At 41.5% G+C, this 22,874-nt stretch overlaps 2 protein-coding genes across 4 annotated transcripts in view; one reads left to right on the top strand and one right to left on the bottom strand.

Moving 5' to 3' along the window:
* Positions 1-6: 6 nt before the first annotated feature.
* Positions 7-11,230, top strand: GUSB (glucuronidase beta). Of its 3 annotated transcripts, XM_085315828.1 has the most exons (13): positions 383-524; positions 635-842; positions 1,606-1,794; positions 2,347-2,528; positions 3,014-3,156; positions 3,674-3,861; positions 4,785-4,937; positions 5,065-5,243; positions 5,658-5,804; positions 6,979-7,063; positions 8,575-8,751; positions 9,603-9,738; positions 11,010-11,230. In XM_085315828.1, exons 2-13 carry the CDS (start codon positions 795-797, stop codon positions 11,162-11,164), a joined length of 1,782 nt encoding a protein of 593 aa, XP_085171954.1. In that variant the 5' UTR covers positions 383-524; positions 635-794; the 3' UTR covers positions 11,165-11,230. The 3 variants fall into 3 exon arrangements, with proteins under 3 accessions (XP_085171947.1, XP_085171954.1, XP_085171962.1); XM_085315821.1 differs by lacking the exons at positions 383-524; positions 635-842 and adding an exon at positions 7-148; XM_085315836.1 differs by lacking the exon at positions 635-842 and having other exon boundaries at positions 385-524.
* Positions 8,059-22,874, bottom strand: part of VKORC1L1 (vitamin K epoxide reductase complex subunit 1L1) — a 22,692-nt gene continuing 7,876 nt past the window's right edge. Inside the window, exons 2-3 of the mRNA XM_085315850.1 lie at positions 18,347-18,456; positions 8,059-17,652 (exon numbers count right to left, since the gene is read on the bottom strand). Coding sequence (XP_085171976.1) covers positions 17,426-17,652; positions 18,347-18,456 — 337 coding nt within the window. The 3' untranslated portion in view covers positions 8,059-17,425. The remainder of the gene's footprint in view (positions 17,653-18,346; positions 18,457-22,874) is intronic.

Here is a 22,874-nt window from a genome sequence, read left to right as displayed (position 1 = left end):
GGCGGCGGCGGGCGGCATGCTCTACCCGCGGGAGACGCCGTCCCGCGAGCTGAAGGAGCTCGGCGGCCTCTGGAGCTTCCGCGCCGACTTCTCGGCGGGGAGGGCGGCCGGCTTCGCGCAGCGCTGGTACCGCCAGCCGCTGCGGCAGGTAGGGGCGCGGGCAGCGCGGCTGGGCGGGGAGATCCGCGGCGCTGCGGCGGCCCGGGCGGGCCAGAGACTCGCAGGAGCTGCGGCGGCAGCGGCGGCCCGCGACGCTCCGCGCGGGGGCGGGGGGCAGGGAGGGAGGCCGGGCCTCGAGAGCGCCCGTGGGTTAGGCGCTGCTCGGCTCAGCCCGTTACCTGAAAGCAAGGTGCGCTGCCTGTGCGTCGCTTCTCTTCTAGCTGCTGGGCCGATTTTGCCGCGTTGTGGAAGGTGACAAGAGCGCCAAGACACAAAGCTGCTAGAAAATCTCTGGAAATAGATGTGAGAGCAGACAGAGGAGAGGGATCCTAGACCTGCCCCCGCCAAAGGGAGGGCCGAGAAGCGTAAGCTCAACCTGCTCTAGACATCGGGGAATCTCCTCAAAGGAGACCCGTGTTATGGGCATCCAGTATTAGATGCTAGAAAATCCACTCCACCATTTTTTTGCTTTTAGGATTTTCTGATGCCTAATAAAGGAGCTGAATTCTCCCCGCGCTGTCAGTACAGTTCAGTGCTGAGTCAGCCACGCGTGTGATGCTCATCCCGGGACACCCAGACTTTCCTAGTTCCGCTGTTCACGGAAAGATTTGCTTAAGAAAGGGGAAGTGYTCCAGATGCAAACTGCTGCAGTGTTCGTTTGTGGAACATCACAAGCACTGCAGGTGCTAAAAATTAACGGCTAGATTTTGCAATAGCATGGGGTGACCAAAATGTTGTAATAAATTACAATGCTGCTGGCATATAATCCTATTAAAAAAATAACTGAATTGACACTGTTGGAAAGCAGTGGAAAAAAAAAAAAAAAGCAGGAAATCTATGCTGCTTTCAGGGAGTAAGGAAACCAGAGCCATCCTGTGTAAATAGATGCACGCAGCCTCCACAGACCATATGGGGGGATCTGGCCCAGAATATCCCCAGACTCTTGCCACCACTCTCCGACAACTATGACTGACAAGCAGCACCCCATGCCAGTGAACTGACACAGCAACACGAGCGTTACACTCTAAGCAGCTAGAGCTGTGCAAGAGAAACTACATTTTGTGAGTAGTTTCAGACTGAACAATGACCTGGCCACGTTTTTTTCCAGCTCTCAAGTTCTGCAGCACCAAAGCTATTAACTAAAGCATTTCCTTATTGTAAACCAGGAGAGGGAAAAAAGATATTAGCAGCTTCATCTGATAGGGGAAAGCATATTCTCAGCCCAGGCCTGGTATTATATAGGACCTGTGACAGAATATGCCAGTTTGTGACCAGGTGTTTCTAGGGACTTCCAGTTTGCAAAGGACACTTTGATTTGTAAGGCTGAGTCAAGTGGAAGGAGATATGTCCAGAAGTGTAGGTGGGGCAGCCAAGTCAGTAAAACTTCTGTCAAACTTAACATCTTAAAATTACCTGTTTCCTCCCTTTCTGTGCAATTCTCATCAGACTGGTCCTGTGATCGACATGCCAGTGCCTGCCAGCTTCAACGATATCACCCAAGACCCAAACTTGGAGAACTACATTGGCTGGGTTTGGTATGAGAAGGAGGTGCTGCTTCCTCGCCGTTGGCTTCAGGATGATCTCAACACCAGAGTGGTGCTCCGCTTTGGTAGTGCCCATTACTACTCCATTGTGGTAGGTTGCACAAGCAGTAGCGCAGACATTTCCAGCATCATACCGCACCGAAGTCTATCCCATGGCCTGTTCAGCAAACATGGCTTTGCTCATGTTTTTATATCAGGTTGCTGTTTTCTTAACTCTCAGCCATTTTCCTGCTGGCCACTGCCAGCTGCAGCTGCCTGGAAAGGAGGAATGGACCTTGTCCTGAAGTGAAGAGAATTTGGGACAAGAGCTTGACCATGTTTCCTGGGTCTCTCTTCTGTGATATTCCAGTATCAGGACTAGTAACTAAAACATTTTGTTGTTACAGGCCTGGAGGGAACAAGGTACTGACCTGCCCAAAACACTTAGTTTCTCACAGTGATGCTTGTGTGTGACCCAGGCATAGCTCCCAGTAAAGGACGGGCTGCTGGATTGAGCCCTCAGAATTAAGAGTCTTGAACATGGGTGGCTCAGTGTAACTGGGAATCAAAACTGCCCTTTGCTGTGTTCCTTTGCTTCTCCCTGCTACGCTTTCTGTGGAAACCTAACCTTTGTGCGTGGACTCACAGGCCTCTTCTCTTGCAGTGGGTCAACGGAGTCCAAGTTGCAGAGCACGAAGGAGGCCACCTCCCTTTCGAAGCAGATATAAGCAGTGTTGTCCAGGGCAGCCCAGGGATTCCCTGCCGCATCACTGTTGCGATCAACAACACTCTGACACCTCATACTCTGCCTCCGGGGTCGATTCAGTACATGAATGACATGTCAAAGTGAGTCGCTAGAATGCGGTACTGCTGATGTTATYGAAGGGATGGCAGAACGGCAATTTATTCAGCTGCTGTTTCTTAAGAGCCTCCGAGTAATTTTCAAAAGCATGGGTTGTATTTATGACTATGTTCATCAGTCAAGCAGGGAGGAGTTTAAGCTTCAATATTATGAGAAATCTACACTGAATTACAGCATGTTTTATACATGGGGAACTGAAATTAGGTGATTTACCAAGCTGAGTCAGTGGCAGATTAAGACACTTGAATTCAACAGGAACTGCAGCTATCTGCTACTCTGAAGGATCCCTCAGACCTATTCAGTATGTTAGATGTTCATTACCTGGTAATCACCATAGCATCAATAGCACTGCTAAAAGATAAATCCATCCTGTTATGAAGACTGTTTTAACCAGCACATTGCTAGCATCCATGTGCTGCCTTCAGTTCTTGTGTAACGGAACATAATGTCTCCTGTCTTGCTTACTCAGGTATCCCAAGAACTATTTTGTACAGAACATCAAGTTCGATTTCTTTAACTATGCTGGAATCCATCGCCCGGTYGTGCTTTACACCACTCCTTCTGTCTACATAGATGATATTACTGTGACAACTACTTCATCAGAGAGTGTTGGTAGGTCCAGAACAATTACAGCAGCTACCTCAGGCTCCAAAATGGAGATGACAAGAGCAGTAGAGAAAGTTTCCTGCAGAGGACTTTTCGGTCAGATTGAATTTGTTTTGTAGCAGCATTCTCTTCAACCTTAGCTGCTGTATTGCACAGCTCAGCAGTTTTAAGAATACAGAAAGATTTCCAAAGCAGTGGGAAAAAAGTGTAAGTATTTGAAAGACACTACAGTTACGTGAAAGGATATTCAAGTGCTTCTGGAATTAGAATTTCCCACTAGGGACAGTCTTCCTGCCACTTAAAGCAGAATTATCTCAAAGTTACAGAACAATGTGKTATACAAGTCCTCCTGGAAACTTCTGGACCTGAAGACAGGCAGATCATGCTTCATACAATCAAGCTGTGCCTCTCTGCTGTTGCTGTACCTCTCCTCCCTTCTTAATGCCACTTATGTGAAGACTTGGCAAGTATTTGTTTTCCCTTCATACCAGTTTCTGACCCTCTTTTGTTGTTTTTGAACTAGCCTTGGTGCAGTATCAGGTATCAGTAGTCGGCAGCGCACTCTATTCCTTGTCCCTGAGCTTACGTGATCAAGAGGGGAAAGTGGTTGCTACAGGTGATGGGCCAGCTGGAGAGTTAAAAGTYCTGGATCCAAATCTTTGGTGGCCTTACCTGATGCATGAAAACCCTGGATACCGCTATTCTTTAGAGGTAACGATGACGTTTCTCCCTCTGTGTGCGTTTGCTCTCATTGCCCTAACAGGATTAAGGAACTGCCATATGGCCCATCTTCCTTCCTCTCCCTCTCCCATGGATCCTGTTCACRTGACCAGAATGGCATTGCTGATCGTGCCATAATCAAATCAAGCTTTGAACTCAAAGATCAGTCCGTGGGAAGAAGGAGGGGGGTCATGCACGGGGTACACGCATGCATGCATTCTAGCAGGTACTTGCCTGTCACATTTAGRGCCTGATCCGTGTCTTGCAGAAGGATTGCCTGAGACAAGAAGAAATATTGCAAAAGCTGAGAGTAGGGTCTCTGAGGAGCCCGCTGCTGATCTCTTTCTCAMACACTGCCATGCAGCGAGCTTTCTTCCAGCTCTGTGCAAGACAAGCGTTCAGCTTCAGTAGCACAAGCCTGGAGAATTGTTGTGCGAGCCGAGGTTGAACGGTGATGTTAGATGTGGAAATTAGGGCAGATCACCTGCTGTGGGTTTCCAAAGGCTCAGGTTCCTGTCACTTGTGAGAAGATGACTTTTTTGTTGTTGGCTGGTATCAAGGTGCAGGACAGAAGAGGAGGTTGCCAGTGGGGATGAAAGGGCCTGGAGGAGAGAGGTGAAGAGAGGTGGGAAGCTCTTGGGATGAACAGGTCGCAGAAGGGGGGTCCACCCCTTGTTCTTCACCCTTTGCTTTCCCGGCTTGGATTTCTACTTTCTGCATCCGTTATTGCTCCTTCTCTAAGGAGCTGTGCGGGGAGGAGAAGCGGCGAGGTGGCTGAAGCAGCCGAGGAAGTGTGCCGAGGCAGGGCCAGGGGGTGGGGGCAGCCCTTAGGTGCCAGCCCGAGGGAGGCCGGGCGCCCTCCGGGCTCGCCAAGGCCAATGCCGCCATCCGCATGTCGCCCTTGGGGGACGCAGGTGAAGCTGCAGGCGCAGGCGAACGGGGCGTCACTGGAGGACGTCTACACGCTCCCGGTCGGCATCCGCACCGTCCACGTCACCAACACGCAGTTCCTCATCAACGGGAAGCCCTTCTACTTCCACGGGGTCAACAAGCATGAGGATGCGGATGTAAGTGCGTGGGGGGCGCCTTATGTCCCCGACGTCATGGGTCTCGGCGCGTAGGTGGCCGCGAACGCGGCGCTTTGCAACCTTGTGTTGGGGCAATGGGATGCTACTGCCTTCTTCCCTTTCCCAGGTCCGTGGCAAAGGACTGGACTGGCCCCTGGTCGTGAAGGACTTCAACCTGCTGCGCTGGCTGGGGGCAAATTCCTTCCGCACCAGCCACTACCCCTACGCCGAGGAGATCATGGATCTGTGCGATGCCTACGGCATTGTGGTGATCGATGAGTGCCCCGGAGTGGGGATCAAAACTGCGTAAGCACTTGCTGCCAAGGCTCTTTGCCACCTTTTGCAATTCCCGTGAGCTGCTTCAGAAGATGCTTTCTTTCCTTGTCCCCCCCAGGGCCTCCTCTCTCCCTCACTCCCATCCTGGAGCTCGCCTTGGCCTGACAGTGGAAGTACTTTGCTCTTGACTGGGCAATCAGAGGTTGCTTTGCCATGTGTTCATGGCTTCGTTTGATGAAACTCGKTTAGCGAGACCAAACCATGGCCCTGAACTGTGTAGCAGGCTTTGGAGGAACCRGGCAGACACCTTGTTTTGTGTCACCCGCAACAAGGCTTGGCTGTGCCTACGCACCCCAGATTCTTGACTTACCACAAAGGTGGGCCAAGGGCGTGGATCTCATGTGCTGCCCTACTGACTTGGTCTCCATTCCTTTTGACTTTAAGTGAGAGCTTCGGGAACAAGTCGCTGCAACATCATCTTGTTGTGATGGAGGAGCTGGTCCGCAGGGATAAGAACAGGCCCTCAGTCGTGATGTGGTCAGTGGCCAACGAGCCGGCTTCGCAGCTGCCCCCAGCAGCTTATTACTTCAAGTAAGTGCACGTGCTTGTGCGCAGAGCTGAGATGTGAATCTTTGCAGATGATGTAGTGTCTTTCTTTGGGGTAGCACAAAGCAGTAGTAAAAAGAAGGCAGGCATCTTTTGGGATCCCTGAAAAAGTATCCACAGGTAAAAACAAAAAGTGCAACTGCTGCATATGCTGAACACAGTTTGAGATTAGAACCCCACAATAGTCTCAGCTGGTTATTTCTGAACCAGTAAAGCTCTATAGAACTACCACAAGTCTGGTGTAAGCATCTTTTGGGGTTCAGGAGCAAGAAAAAGCAGACCTCATGGGAACTGCTTGTTCTAAGGAAATTGAGTGCTAAATTCTGTTAAGTCCAAGAATTACAGTGAGGTTGTTAAAAAGCCTAGCTTTTAACTCTGAAGATAAGGTTTTGCAGTTAGGTGCTACTTATTTGTTCTGCAGGGTGCTAGTGACATTTAAAAGCCACTGCTTGAAGTCCCTGCAGCGCTCTTTAAAATCAAGAGATTTAAGCTTTGGATAGCCAATAGTCATCTCCATCAGCTGGGGGTAGCAGACTGTCCTAGGTAGCTGTAGATGAATTAAGAGCTAACTCTGAATTCTCATTCTCCAGAATCATCCATCCTACTTCAATTTTCAGGTAGAAATAGAACTTGACCCTCCTGTTGTCTCTCATCTCCCTCRTTTAAGGTTTCTCAGAAGCAGCAAATTTGTGATTGCCTGGCCTGTCAGTGGATAGGGCTGGGGCCTAGTGGTTTTGCAGGAACGCTTCCTAAGAGCTGTTCAGGAGCTTCCAATTCCCTTCTCATATTGTTACCTCCAAATTTTCAGCCCATTCCCCAACTTTCAAACACTGTCTCTAGCAAATAAATTAAGCTGCTTTGGTTATATTTCTGCTTTTGTCTTTTTTCAGTTTGGATAGCAATCAACTTTGTGATGGATAAAGCTCTTATTGTCGTATTTTTACTCCTACGGGGATGGCTAGAATTGCAGACRTTTTAAAGGCGTTGAGCACCCAGTGACCTGCAATACTTGCTTTAAAAACGTTGTCTGTTAAATCACAAGCAGCTCCAAGCGCCTGAGGAGGTGGAAGGACAGGGAGCTTGAGGAAAGGGGGTAGYGTTCAGCCAAGTTTTTTTCTCCTTGCTGTTGTTGAACTCTTGTTTTACTGTTTGCAAACAGGACAGTGATAGCTYACACTAAAGCTCTTGATCCCTCCAGACCAGTAACCTTTGTGACAGATGCCAATTACGCTCTTGATCGTGGTGTAAGTTTAACTTATTTTCTAGCTTTTTTAATTCATGTATGAAACTTGTTCTTGTTGTCAATTGTTTTAAGTTCTTTTCTCCCGCTTCCCCAAATTTACAGCAGATGTAAGAGGGAGAGGCAGAAGAAAACTTATATTTCAAGTACAAAGCACCTTATCATATAGTTGTAGCCTGGCAAAAAACTGTAAAAGAACAGTTGCCTGTCTTGTGTGAAGTAAGCAGAATCAACCCTACTAGATTCTAGTAATATTGTGATGCTTTCCTATTTTATTGTTTGTGTCCATTAATGCTTAGGCCTTTCACTTGCTATTAAGCTAAAGATTAAACCTCTTTAAAATGCCAGACATACATAGCATTTTATGTTCCACAGAAATCTAAAGGAGGAAGCTTTGCCTTAATTCCTGTTTTAAACTGTTCTAGAGCTTCTTTGGTAGAGGTCTGTTACAATCAGTAATCTTAAAACCTCTTCTAGACTGAGTTCAGCTTCATAATTAAAGTTCTGGAGCTGTTTTATTAGCTCAACAGCAATTTTCTTGGCTGGCTGTGCTTTAAAACTGTCCAGAGCAGGAACCAAGATCTTTAACACACCCCAGAAGTTGTCTTCTGGTTAGCTGCTATGTAATCTTTAAATTTCAAGTTGTTTCTGTAACATTGTTATCACTGTGCAACAAAGTATTCTTTTMGCAGGTGAGTTTGTAGGTTACATGTACATGATAGTACCACAYGTATAAGGATACACTTTGTGTTTCTCTCAAGCTGTCCTAGAGGAGTGGCCTGTTTAGTAACTCTGGGAGGCCCCTGTTCAATTAGGAGAAAAGCTGATGGCCTTAATTTTGAAGGTATCATCTGTAGGGATATGCTCCTGGATATTACTGTGCTTCATGCTTGCATACAGACTGACATCCCATTGCCACTACCATGCAACTAGCCSAAGGAGACACAGAGGGGAAAAATAATTAAAAAACCCACAAAGAATAGATCTTATACACTGATGTGATATTAGAACCTTTTCTGTTTTATTACAAAACATGTTAAGAGAACATTGAACAAGTTACATATAATATCACTTCATCCTCAGTGGGCTTCATGCCCTTTTAGCACACTGTCCATGTGGTAGAAATGGCATACAGCTTGCAGAGTGCTTACTCTTGTATTGCACCACTGATGCACAAATTTAGTGCTCAAATATTTTGACTAGCAATTAACTTGGTCATCATGTTCCAATGCTCAGAARGTACATCTAAATGTACCAGCAAGCCAGAGACATCTTGGAAACTCTAACAAACCTGAGGCTGAACTAGGTTGATCTTGTTTAATTCTTTGCTGTGACTTCTAAGTCTGTAAGAAAATGCCAAATTGACATGCTTTTACCTTGTTCATTTTATCCTGCTTCTTTTCCTGGAATAAAACTGTGTTCTTTGAAATTAACCAAAAGGAGGATTTAGCTTTATGAATGGAGGTTGCCTACTTTGAACTCCCTGACAAAGCACTCCCACCTCGTTTTTTGTAGGCTCCTTATGTGGATGTAATCTGTGTAAACAGTTACTTATCCTGGTATCACGACTCAGGCCATCTGGAGGTTATTCCACTACAACTCATGACACAGTTTGAGAACTGGTATAAAACCTACCAAAAACCCATTATCCAGAGTGAATATGGAGCAGACTCAATTTCTGGACTTCACAGTGTAAGTGTTAGACTACTTAAGAACAGTGCTTTTTAATCTAGTGCATCTCTAACTCATTTGTACCACTCTTCTAATTAAGTTTTGCTGACCYTTTAATTCTGAGTTGCATTTGATACTAGTGTCCAAAAGACTCCAGAACTGATATCTTGCACCACTGAAATCAATGAATTTGCMACTGCCTGTAACAAAGGTAAGATTCTACCTAAGACAGGCGGTTCTGGCTTTGAGTAAGAAGCTGAAACTACCCTAAATCTTGTCCTAGACATTTGGTTTTTGACACTTGCCAATCGCTGGTACTAGCTTCAGTCATACTGTTTAAAACATACAACRCTATGTTTAAAACAATAACACTTCTGCACTTGGGTCTTAAACTGCAATGCACTTTTAAACAATTATGTTGACAATCAGGCTACAGCTTCTTGTTAATTTATACTTAATGTGGTTAAACCTCTAGAAGACATTCCAAAATCTTCCGCGCTTTGGCATTTGTAGAAAATGCCTACTAGAAAGATAYGACACTGGAAACAGGACGTTCTTTATATGATACAATCCCAAATAGCAGACTGTAACCTTATCATGAGAAAGCACCAGTACCAGTCAGAGCTGGATTTCTGCCCAAAAAGTATAGCGAGCACAATGTTTGTATTTTGCATATGTTTCCCCCTGCACTTTTATTAGATGCTAATTGTCACTAAGTGACCACTGTTAACGTAGTTGCAATGAAGAGATCAAGCGGTTGTAAAGCTTTTTTCCAGGTAACAGGTCTGCTGTAAGCGGAAAGTTAACAAATGGGGCCTTTGCYGAGATACACTGTCACATCCCTTCAAGCTCACCTTTTTTCCTGGCTATAGGATCCACCTCTTATGTTCACTGAGGAGTATCAGAAAGCTATGCTAAGAGAGTACCATTCAGTATTTGACAAAAAAAGGAAGGAGTATGTGATTGGAGAGCTCATCTGGAATTTTGCCGATTTCATGACTAATCAAGGTAAGCTTGTATTTATATTTCAAACAACTCTCCATCTTCCCTGTGACTTAAAACAGCTTATTAGGTAAAGAATATTTATGCTGCAGGGCAGGGCAAAGGGACCCTCTGCTTACAGAGATGAAACGTAGGCAGTTTCTGTGGCAAAGTCCAATATGACCAGAGCCAAGAGGAAAGGTTCTGCCTGTACTTAATGCATCCTCTTTCTCCAGCTAGAGCTCTCAGATGTCCCTTCTGCAAAGATGCTACCCCAGAACACAAAACAACGCGTTAAGGCAGAAAGCAAGGGAAGCTTGTAATCAGACCCAGACCACTTCTCTTGGCAATCCAGAGCTTCAGTTAGCTTTTAGGAGAGTATCTCGCTTGCTCAGTATTTCACCTACAACTGCCMTTAACAACAGAGCATCTTAATGCATTGTTAACTTGGCATATAGCTTCAACAATACAGGACTAGATGCAGAAGGGTAGAAAACCGTCTTACAAAAGACACTTGATCTCACTGGTAATGAGTAAGTGCATTCACAAAGCATGGGRCGTTACTCAATTTCTAGGTGACTGTCTGCACTGTAGATTATTACAGCTCAGGAGGAGACCTTGTAAGGAACACGGTATGCGCATGCCATCTACAGTGAGTTAGGGCAGTAAACAGTCAGTGTTAATTTCAGGCAGGCAAACACCATTAAAAATAACCTGTAGAGCACCAATATAGGTATTAGAAAGGTAAGTCATCATAGAGAAGCAGTCAGACTAGTAGTATTAATTTCAAATAGTAGGATGGGGAAAAAATGTAGACAAGTTTACATATATAAGTGCAGTTCCAGTCTCTCAAAATGTTGCAGTTATCTTTTCTGATTTCCTATAAAGACTAAAATAGGCAAAAAGGGTATGGACACCACTAAAAGGATAATACAGCAAAATAGAGAGGAGTTAATAATTGACATTTTCACCATCAAATTTTACAACGTGAACTAATAGCAGAGGGAACTTCCGCTGTAAAGATACTATGCTTTGGTTTATGGGTATACTTGAATTAACTGTCTTTGACTTATTGGTTGTAAATGCAATGAATTGCATTTAGATTGCTCAGTTATACCAGTTGTAACTTGCATCATTCTAGTAAGATTTGCCAAGTTCCCTGTTGTACCTGACTTTCTGCAGAAGGTGCATAGGTCTTTTCAGCCTAACCCAGTTTAGTTCATATGTTGTAACAGTTTATAGTAGGGAATAGAAAAGCATTCTGCATATACTTGCTTTATTTTATAACTTCTCTACAGGGACCACACGTGTTTTGGGGAACAAGAAAGGAATATTTACCCGCCAACGACAGCCAAAATCAGCTGCCTTTGTTCTTAGAGAGAGATACTGGAAGATTGCAAACGAATCAAGCTGTCTTCCTCCTATARTAAAATCACACATCCACTTTCTGTAATGAAATCTAAAAGTACAATGGTTGGMTTCTATGCTGAACTTGTTCATTAAATTTGTTTAATATTTACGCTTGACTCAAGTCTTGCAAGTCTAATGCAATCTGTAGTCCACCTGAAGCAGTTAACTAYGAAACACAAAGCTAGTATTCCTGACTTGTTTTCTATGCCTAGCCATCTCTGTAGGCTTCCTGTTTTTCAGGTAGTAAAATGAATATTCCACATTCCAGGGAGCTGAAGCTAGATATCCTGACTGAGATATCCATTTATGACCCCSCTCTCCCCTCCCCCACCATGATACAAATGAATGCTGATGATTTCAAAAAATCAATATTACTGTAAATGAGCATTGTAACCCTCCAATGCTAAAGAGATTTGAGTTATACTCCTGTAACTGTTAAACTACTCAGATCACAGCAAATTGTCCACAGGATCACTGAAGAGCAAGATGTACATAGCTTCTCTTCTTAAAGCTGGGTAGAACATATGTGGCTGGCTGAGAAATTCTGAGAGTCAACAGCAGTCAGAAGTGTGTGAASCACTGCTTTGGTAAGGATATCCGATATACTCCGATATGACACGGAATTCATACTAGAGCAACAAGGTAGAATATGTCAGATAAGTAAGTACCTATATCAACTGAAATTTATTTAAAACTATTTTATCACAGTACCAGAACTACCMCTATACGATGCAGTTTTACCTTCCAGCATGGAAGAGCGCTTCCTTCATATTAAATTGTCACTATGGAACTACAGTAATAGCATTCTAAAGGGTAAATTTGTCTGACTTAAGTCCTTCTGATATTGACCTGAAGCACTCTAGGGTAGAAGGATTTGTAAATTAGTGTGCGCACAGCACTTTAGACAGTAGTGTACTAACTTTCCCTTACAGGCAGTACACCAGTTTTAGAGGCTCCTAAAGGCTACGCTTCAGACTGCAGACTGTGTCAGTACCCACAGAAGAGCTCGGAATACGTCATCTGCAAACATCCCGTTGCAAGCTCTCAAGGTTGTCCCAACWGCAGCGTCACCCTTATCAGAACCACAAAATTGGAGGCTGCCTACTGAATTTTGAAAATTAGCACAATTAAGTAGTTTCATTACTCTGATTCACCGATTCTGCATAAAACAGTATTGCTATGACTATTTTTTCCCACAACTGGCTCTTCTGTTAGTATCTCAAGAAAGTGACCAAGACATCTGCCAGTGTAAAGAAACTATTTGTTACTCTGTTGCATGATGGCCAAATTCTTTCTTTCAGAGGTGATATATTAGAAGCCAAGAAAAGTTTCCATTGCCACATGCAGAATAAGGACACATACGCTTATTGCGGATTTCAGAACAATTTTTCCTTACAATTTTCTCTCTTTTCTAAGGGAAAAGAAAAAAGAATACACTACTAAGATTCCTCACGGATACACTGTTTTAGGTTTCCAGATTTCCTAGTTAACTAAAAATCCAGAATATAAATATGTACCCATATTAAAAAGTCACTCAAATGTTACCTTGTACAAGTCTGGATACCATATATAAGTCCACTAACAATGTTTGAAAATTGTTGCAACTTCTGTCGATCTCTAGACTTCAGTCTTTAAGCTATTTCATTCCCCATTTCAACGCTGACAGCATGACATATCAACAGCAGACACATAAAAACACAGATAAAGATTTGACATGGTTAGCACAACATTACAAACCAGGGCTCAGGTCCCTATGATATACAGAGGACTTGCAGTTGCAGAAGAGAAAGCTATACTTTCATTCAGTCCAACAAGACAGATGCAAAGTTTAATAYCCACATTTATGATAAGCACGCATTTCAGAGAGTCTCATTTGCTGCTTACGTTCCTAACAGCTCAGTGCAATTGTAAGCCCAACCCGCCTATCTAACCCTTTCCCAAAATACTCCCCACCCCCTTCCCCAAATCCAGGAAAACACACAGCAGTTTTCAAATACTCTGTGATCTTGTCAGAGTGGAGCTAAAGCATACCTATAGAACAAAGGAAAGCAGGAAGTGATTAAAACGACACACAACGTTTTTTGCATGTTCCTTAAAGAACTGTAAACAGTAAAGCCTCCAGTCAATGCTGCTCGACCTTTATACCTCCATGTGCACACAACATCCAGCAATACACAACAGAACTGCAGAAATTCTATAAACCAGTAACTCCGGGGATCCAAGTGCTTTAACCCTTCTACTGCCAACATACAACTTCTTTGAAAGAGATCACAACTTAATACATTTCTAGAAACAGGAATACAGTACTGACTTTAAAAACAGTTTCTAAGGCTCAGACTGAGTCCAAAAAGGCCTCTGATTGGGTTCATTCAAGCTCTTATGTTTGGACTGCATGAATGCAGCATAAGAATGATTGCAGCAAGACATCCACAGATAATTTCTACATTTATTTTTATACCAAAAAGTTATGTGCAACAAATAAAATTCATACATATTTACATTGTTTTACCTGTTAGCAAAATTGTATCCTAAACCTCCAATAGAGAATCTCTCAACCTAGATTGATAAAAGGAACATCTGCCCAGTGACTCCACTTAAATGGATGTTTAATCTGGAGTTTAAAGCGCTAGTAATAAATAGTTGATGGAACATACTATACAGAACACACACCTAATATTTAGGCCATGCTTAATACAGTGTTATGGTAACAGAACACTTCATCTTTTCTGGACCAGTTTTGTCTAGATCATGTTTAAACACCGGCAAAACCAAAGTTACCAGATCTCTCTAACTTTAGCCCGCGTAAATTCGGAGCCACAATTGCTGCCTGAAGCACCTCGGTAATCTTTTTGAACAGTCAAGAGACTCTGTACAGCAGAAGACGAATACATACTACAGTACGCAGAAATCTCCTCATTGGAGAGAGCTGTTCTCATCTTGGATATCAACGGTGGTAGGGAATGTTTCATTGGCCTTAGAGTTGCRAATACTTTACAGTAAGAAACTTTCAGGAACATTCATTTTCTAAATGAGACTTGAATGCTTTGTTGGCCTTAAGAGTRGTAAGTACCTTACAGTAAGAGGATTTCAGGAATGTTTACTTCCTAAACAGGTTTTGGGGTTTCATTCTTCTGCCTCTTCAACCAGCCCCTCCCTGCAGAACTTTTGAGAGCAAGGGAGGAGGAAAGCGTCCCAAATTCAGAAGCACTGTTTGTATCTTTTTTTCCTGACTCTTCCCCCCCACCCAATTTCTCACAAGCGTTGAAACCACAACCAGAATCTGTGTAGTGATACTGCCCCTTGTCTCTCTTCCAAACCAGGTATTACTTCTTAGCAGTGAGCCATACTATTGTATCCTCAAAGTTTCACCAGGAATCTTACCAAACATTACATCCTGTTTTCTAAAGGTCAAATTAGTATCAAACATACGTTTGCCATGACTTTTTTTTTTTTTTTTTTTTTTGGCTAGAGTAGGCAGGGGGCAGTTGCATGAAGCACTTGTCTGATTTCTGTCACATTCCTAGTTGTAACCTGAGCCATTTTACTGGAAGAAATATGCTGTTTCTGTCATTGGCAGCAATGAGGAAAGAGTCAAAGAACTGGAAGCAGAGAGGTCCAAATTTCTACTGCTGATATTATTTTGCCCTTTATTCATGCCAACTGCATTTCTAAAGCACAAAAGAGAAAGAAATTAGGGCCACTTCTAGCAAATCACTTCCAGTAAAAAGTAACTGTAAGAAAAGCACACAAGACAAAAAGTTCACAATTAAGGATCAGATTTGCAAGACTGTGCACAAAGTATAGCTGCAAATTCTTCCAGAGACCAAGCTAATTTTTCATTTGATCTCCATGTGCACACAAACAAGGACTGCAGACACAAACTCTGAAAATCTGGCCCTAAACAATTTTACTCAACAATGTGAATTAACAAACTATGCCCACACAGACAAGCACAAGACACAGTGAAGTTAGCCAACATCTATGCTTTCAGTTGATGGGGCTTTTCTCCTTTTTTAGTGTGCATTAAACCAGAAATTGGACCAATAATCATTGATTATATTTGTCTCCATTGCTGTTTGTTCTGAGGTATTAGCACTGCGACTAACCATTTCAGGCAGCACGTATTCACCTCCTTCCTTGGATGAAAAGATGCCTTAGTGTAGATCACAGGAATGCATCCAAACAAATCTATACAACACATTAAACAGCGGTATTGCCTCAAGGCTTAAAAAAGGACAGAGTAAAGCCTTGAGGGACCAATTTAACACTGTCCACTCCCCTCACATCAAAATTCAAGGCATTTTACAGACAGAACTAAACATCAAGACAAGCTTTAACTATACTCTGATCAATACAAAATGAATTGTCGTCTAAAACTGTTAGACAAGAGGGACAAGTAATTTAGTGTTACATGCAACAGATGTTACTCATACCACAGAACTTTATACATAAAGCAGTTTCCAACTGCATCCTGGATACAAACCAGAAAATTACCTCAGTAGTAATTTAAATACTATGTTGTGAGTTCAGTCTAAAAATCCTATCTTCTCTACTGAACACTGCATGTTTCAGTCAAGTTTATCCTCAGCAACTTAGTGTTTATAATCCACTTAGCAATACAACGTGTCTCTTAGACATTCATGTTTAAGGAAAAAACTAAAACAGTTAAACTAACCCTTTAAATAAACGGGTATGCAGTTGGAACTTGTCATATTTAGAGGCTGACAAGGGCACAAAGCAGCACAGCACCAATTACAGAAAGTAGCCAAACCTATTTGTTTTGGTGTCAGAGTCTGAAACACAAGTATTTTACTTTTCTGGATCAYGTTATCAGCCTTCCGTCACGTTGATTTAAGTTAACTGAAATAATATTGCTACCACTTCTCAGTCTAAAAACTAAAATAGATATCTGAACACCTTCTATTCCCAGCAATTTTGTTGCTGTTTTTTTTTTTTTCCTTTTTGTTTGTTCATTTTTCAAGCAAGGACACTTCTGCCTGCCAAGTTCAACACAAAGTATTTGGTTTAAGATTTCAAGACAGAAGGCACTTTTAACATTCACCCTTAGAATACTGAGTGCAGAAACAACATTTACAATTTTGTTCAGGTGCTTAAATCTGTAGTTTAATTTTTTTTTTAATTAGTTATTAGAAAGAGCAATGATAGCACTATCACATTTCATTTTCAGGAACACATTTACTTATTTATCTCACTAAACAGACTGCCCTTCCAAGGGACCTTGTGTGCATCTGTCCTAAAGTTCATTTCCCAATATAGCACAGGCCAAAGATCCTGACCAAGATCAATTAAGTATCTGCTTATTCAGTCCACTACTTGGTTATTCCACTCAGTCAGTGGTTTCCACTGCAAATTGCAATCCTATACTGCAGCATTCACATAACATCAAACATCAGTAACACTGGCTGTCTGACAGCAGTTTAAAATGAAAACATAGCTCTGCATGGAAATTAAGCCATTTCAAAGAGATCTTTGACACACCAACCCCCAATCTGTATATAATATCCCAATGGTAGCTTTCTGTTGACCACATTTAGCTATTTTCATTCTGTACAGAAGTTAATGAAATTGTGGTTTAATAGGTATACTTCAAGTTTCAGCTTTAATTCCATTTTCATTAGTGGAGAGAAAAAAAAAAAGGAACAAATCCAGCTACCATTTTTGTGAAAGCACTAGTAGCGAGTGCAGCAACGTTTTCTCTACAGAAGTCACTCTTTCCATCGTCTCAGTCACCTCTTAGCGGAACACTCTGAAACCTCCTAGGCTAACAAAACTGATTGTACAGTGAGTTCTCCAGGGATGAAACCAGTATTTCTAATTTTATTTACAGTATAAGTCCCAGTCAAATCTAAGTCCATCAGCTTAAAAAAAATGTAATACATATACTGTAAACATGGCAACATTAAATATGGTAATGCTATTCTAGAATATTTAATGTCATGATCACATCTCATTATACCTGAAATTGAATTTATATACAGGATATCTTGTAGCAAGTGTTACCACTTCACAAGCGGAGGGGAAGGAGGGAGAGTCTAGTTTTGCTGTGGCTAAGACTCCTTTAAAGTAAAGTTAAAGCTTGTCTTTGATTGTATTAGAGCTTTCTTTCCACATTTAAATTGAATATTAGCACAAAAAATTATCTAGGGCCCCTTCCAATTTATAATTAAAAAATTCAGTTATGATTCTCAGGGAAAGTATCTGATATGAAGAATAAAAAATTACTGCAAAATAAACTTAATGGAAGTTGGGTCTTCAGACTGTCAGTCAAAAGTTCAAACAGGCGTTAGTCCTGTTTGGGTTGAAGTTGCCGTTTCCAGGCCTCGTTCAAATAAACTAGTCGTTTGTAGTTGATGATAAAGAGAATGAAGTTCAGCAAATATGTGATGACGCAGACAATGCAAAATTCCTTCAGCACGAAGTACAGAATATATGCCAAGTACAAAGACCCTACTACAGAGACTATGGAGGATGTCATGAGGATTAGAGCTGCTACTGCACTTGCTGTCATACCTGCAACAAGAGAGAGAAAGTTACTACCACTGCTCTCACTCCCCCATCTCACACACAGTAAAAAGCCAAAGAACTTGAATTCAAACTAAAGACTACTTGGCAAGCCTGTATGACATACAAGTCTGCTCAAAATCCCATGACTTCACGATGACTGACAAATCTCTATCTGGAGGGGAGCTTCTAGGTTTCCTACGACAGTCCTTGCATAAGAGGTATGTATAATATTTAACATCTTCCATATTCCTGAATTATGGGAAAATTACAGGTTGGTCAAGTTATATCTATGAATATTAATAGCTTTATAGCAGACTGTAGAGTTACAGAGAAAGAAATTTGCATCCACTTTATTAATATACTATCCACATTAGTCCTACAAAACGTGTGAATTTTATTTTTGTTTCCCCTCTTTCCTATCCTGTAATCTAATGCTATGTATATTTAAGCAAAAGTGTCTTGATGCTTACATAATTAATAGCATAACAGGAGATAATGAGATTGCTGTTATCAGTTGGGTTTAAGCCCTTTGCACAGATGAACCATTCAACTAGTGCTAGAAAGATTTAAAAAAAAATCCTTGTATTTTATCTGGTCTCTTGTAAACTCTGCAATGTGTAACACACTTTCCAACACCACAGACCTGTTATAGGCTGTAAACTGGATTACATTTTAGGCTGTAAACTGAATTAATACTTACCAAGTAACATTTGTAGTATATAAAACACGAGTCCAAAAACACTGTTTGGCTGATTTATTGCACTGTCTTTTCCAAAGATGGAACCCAACAGACCAAATCCTCGACCCCATCTGTAAAACAGGGAAACTAGTTAACTTGTATTTGGGCACCTATTGCTTTACATTAGTATTTTCAATTCATCATTTCAACAGCTTGCAACAGAGGTACACTGGATAGAACTTTCCTGTGCATCACTGATGAAAGTTATTYGACACACTGGCAACTACCAAGTTCATACTATCACAAGACACTTTTCTCCAAAAACTGGGTCTGATTCCTCAGCTTGTAGTTCAAGGCTCTTTTGTCAAATAAATATTTTTCTCCAATGATAGCTTTTGTGGTTCTCTCCACTGTATTAAGAGCCCACCACATGCTCACTAAATACAGAGCTATGGAAAAATRGTAGAACTTTATGTTACCACCTCTCTTGCCAGCATATAGCCAGTTGCACCAGAGCAGGCACACCAGAACTTGCGTCTCTGCTTCAGCCGTTCTTCATCAGTCTAACACATTAGCAGAAAGCCAGATTTATCAAGCAGACAAGCTGGGAATGGTAACATCTTAAACTGCTGTAACAAGATTCACTGACCTCATTTGTTAGAGCTCTTGCRCAACAAAATATTGAACTAACATCTTAACAAGGCAGCTTGAACTTGCTAGTGGTAAGGTACAAAGCTGTACAAGTCTTACAAAACCGCTGCTATAAAGTGGATAAAACATTAAATTAACAAATATAGTCATGCTGAGAACCAATAATTCAATGTCCCAAGGTAGATTACATCATCARTATCTGTATAGTATCTGTAAAAGCGAAGTGAGCACTACATTTATTAGCCTCACCTGAAAATAGGAAAAGAGTTAACGCTACTTTAATATAAAGCTTACAAGACAACATCTAGACATCTGCCTGCACATCTTTTGAACACAAAGCCAAGGGCTATATATATGTAAGGCTGGGCCTACATTATAGCTGCCACATAATTATGTAAAAAAAAGTGCAATTTCCTACTACCATAGTTGTTCCAAAAGCAGCATCTAGCAAGCTACGTTTATGCCAAGAGAAGCACAAYTTTAGAACAGCTTATTCTACTACAGGCAATGGTTTTACTAAACTACAACAAAGCATAGGTGTATTCTCTGTACACTGACATAATTCACCACAAATCTGAGATCAGTGAAGGGCTACAACCCCAACACGGACACTTTCTCATATGAAAAAGTTGCCACAGTAAGTGCAATTTGATACCATCTCCAAAATACTTYAGAATCTCATAGGCACTTGAGCAACATTTTCAAAACGTATTCAAGCTTAGTAACTGGTTGCAATTAACTACTATGCCCAACTCCTGTGCTCTTCCTCTCAAGAAACTGATCCAAGAATTATTCACCAATTCCCAGAAAATGTATTTACTGCATAAAAAGTAAAAAGCRTACTTTCCATTAGCCTGGTCTCCAATCTTGTAAGTGATGGAAGTGAAACTTGTGTGTAAACATAAAGCTTCAGCGCAGTGCACACGACACCTGCTTTACCACAGCTATCCTGCCCCACAACCCCAGCACCGTGGAAGGGACAGAAAGACACAGAGTTAGCTTCTACTTGAAACAGCAGTGTAACACTCATCTCAGAAAYCCTAGGGCAGATTTGGGGCTAACGCAAATCGTGATGGACACAGCTGGTTACACAGTGTCCCTGCAGTGTAAGGCAGCTTACAGCCCTACAAGCTTGTGGGATAGTTTGTGGATGAATCAGCATTATGAAGAAGCACTGCAAGTTCAGAAGAATCTTTCTCAGTTAGGATCAGACAGTTCCACCCACARTTAGCTGGATTTGAAGTTAGAACTTTTCTGTTTTAAAACCTCACTTTGATGAAACGGTCACAACATTTGATAACTACCACATTGCCCAATCACCAAATATAGTATCAAAGATCCAGATAAATACATTAAATGTATCGCTGTTTGGTACTTAACAGGCAATTCTGAATTTGCTATATCACATCCTGCTGGCTATCTACAAGTACAACTAAAATATTCTGGTTTCCAAGTAAGAATTCTTGGTAATGTTAAACTCTGTTTAAATATACACCCAGATTTTTCCTTACTGAGAAGTAAGGACAACATAACTCAAAGTGTGACTGAAAACTGTGGTTCCACATCAGCCAAGGTCAATCTAACTGCAGGATGCTGAAGTCCTACCCTTTCTCTGCCCTGGCTGAATGCTCTCACTTATTCTGATCCCGCATTGAATCATTTCATCCAAATGAGTCAGCAAAATACTAACAATAAAAATGAGTTACTTTCTGCCAGCTGAGCATACAGTCTGAATACGCACTCTTCAAAGTGTCAGAGGATCAGTCTGCAACAGCTGGTAGCTGCATTGTCCGGGGGTGCTCTGGAACAGCAGTCCAAACCTCGCATCATTTTAAAATAGRCATTTACCTCACACTTAAATTTACAGTCTGGCACAGTCCGATCGGAGGTCAACTCAGCCCATTTTGAGTTGCTTGAGACTCTTCACTGATCTGAATACCGAAGGGCTCATTCAGAAAATATGGTTTTGCAAGGACAGGAAACTAACAGCTTTTCTTCAGGGAAAGCATTTCTAACCTTTAAAAGTCTGTTATTCTGTCGTGGTTGAGAACGAACTCAAGTTTAAAACATCAGAAACTTTGGACCACAGAATCTTATCCCACTGTTATCCTGAAAGTCAAAAAATATTGCTAATGGAAAGATAACGAGTTCAAGCCCTTTATGACAGTCAGTGCCCCCAAGTGATGTGTTCATAGCTGCAAGAAGCCAATGCGGTAGAAACCATTTCCCTTCCTATAGCAGTTCATTAAGTATCTTCACCTTGTAGCAGATTTAAGGACATCAGGTATTAATTTTCAGTCCCTGGAGAATAGCTCTAATCCTGCATTTTATTCCACACCCTCAAAGATAGCACAGAAGCCTGTTGTTCAAGACACAAGTAATTTTTTCAGCTTTACAGGGTTTCACATGTGATGAATTCTTCCACATCAATTTGAAAAGCAAAGAATTTAAATTTTGTACATTTCTATCCAATTTCTCTATGAAAGAGACTACTCAATCCCCTAACTTTATCAAGAAGATCCCCTAAGAACACTAAAATGAACAAGCAACCAAGTACTTTTGCAAGCAATTACGGTAGGGAAGAGGACTTTGAACATCGTAAAAATCCTCCTGCTCATACTCGACTTAGGATAACTTTGAAACTCTAAAAACATGTGGCAAACAAACAGCAAAAAGACCGCAGTTCTAAGATTAGAATAAACTCCCCAAGGAATAAAAGCCTTATGAAGTACAAGGACTATAAACCACACAGAAGTTTTTCAGGGAACTTGCCTTCTTCATAACAAATATATTTTATAAGAGCAGACTATCGTTAACTCACATTAGTGGTTTTTGGATATGAAGTATTAAGTCAAATAAACTACAATACAGAACTGATTGCACTGTAAGCTAAGAATAGATCAAAATAAACCTTTTCCTGCTACTGACTTGTGACACCCCATTCCTGAAGCAGACAAGTTTTCTATTGTGAAAATAATGCTGAAATCTTTCTGCATGATTCAGAGCAGTATAAGACAAATATATATATATATATAGGTAAGTGGCAAGTCTACTTTTGCCACACCCAAGTTTCCCTCCTCTAAAGGAAAGGCTACCTGAACTAACTTCAAGGAAGTTTAAAAAGAAACCTGAGACATCTTACTGTATGTTTCAACTAACTCAAATTCCTACTTCCCTCAGTTCAGTATGACATAGCCTGTATTGTTTTGCTTGTTTAGAGTTATAACCTTTAAAGGTCTTTAAAAAAAATTATGCCCTCAAGAAGATCTGCCAATTTTGTGAACATTGATTCAGTTRCAAAGAAAGCCAAGACAAGTTGTTCAAAACTGTTCAGTCTCCTAACATCTATAACTCTGGATATTACAACGATTTTCATTCACAACATCCATTTCTTTTATCAAAAATAAGTCTTGAAAATTATCACTTACCCTCTAAACAGTACCCCTTCGGGTTTGTGGTATTTAGTAAGGCACAGAAATGTTGCATTTTTAGGAGTTAAAGCAGTATTTGCACACACCTAACACCTCTTAACAGAGGAAGACGCTAAGAACTGATGTCGCTTGACCCCAAATGATGCATCTTCAACAACAACATCAGATACTGTTAATCATTACCTCTTTTGCTCAATTATGAGAGCCCCTAATATTCCAGAACAGCATACTATGGAAGCAGACTTACACACTAGACATTTTACTGTAACTTAGCATAGAGACAGTACCACTGGCACAAAGGCAATGAAGAGAACTTCACACAGTACAGTAATAAGCATCTTGGTCACTTTATAAAGGAGAAATAAATAACCTCCATGCTTTACAGGCTAAAAGTTGCAAGAGTTATCAGTGTTAACTAAATGAAGAGGGAATTCCAAAACTGCTGAACACTGTAAGTCAAAAAAAAA

Source organism: Rhea americana, unplaced genomic scaffold, assembly GCF_003343005.1.
Source record: "Rhea americana isolate MKP2758 unplaced genomic scaffold, rheAme1 scaffold_111, whole genome shotgun sequence".
NCBI classification, from domain to species: Eukaryota; Metazoa; Chordata; class Aves; order Rheiformes; family Rheidae; genus Rhea; species Rhea americana.
Note: the sequence above shows the minus strand (reverse complement) of the source record. Positions and strands in the feature narration are given on the sequence as shown.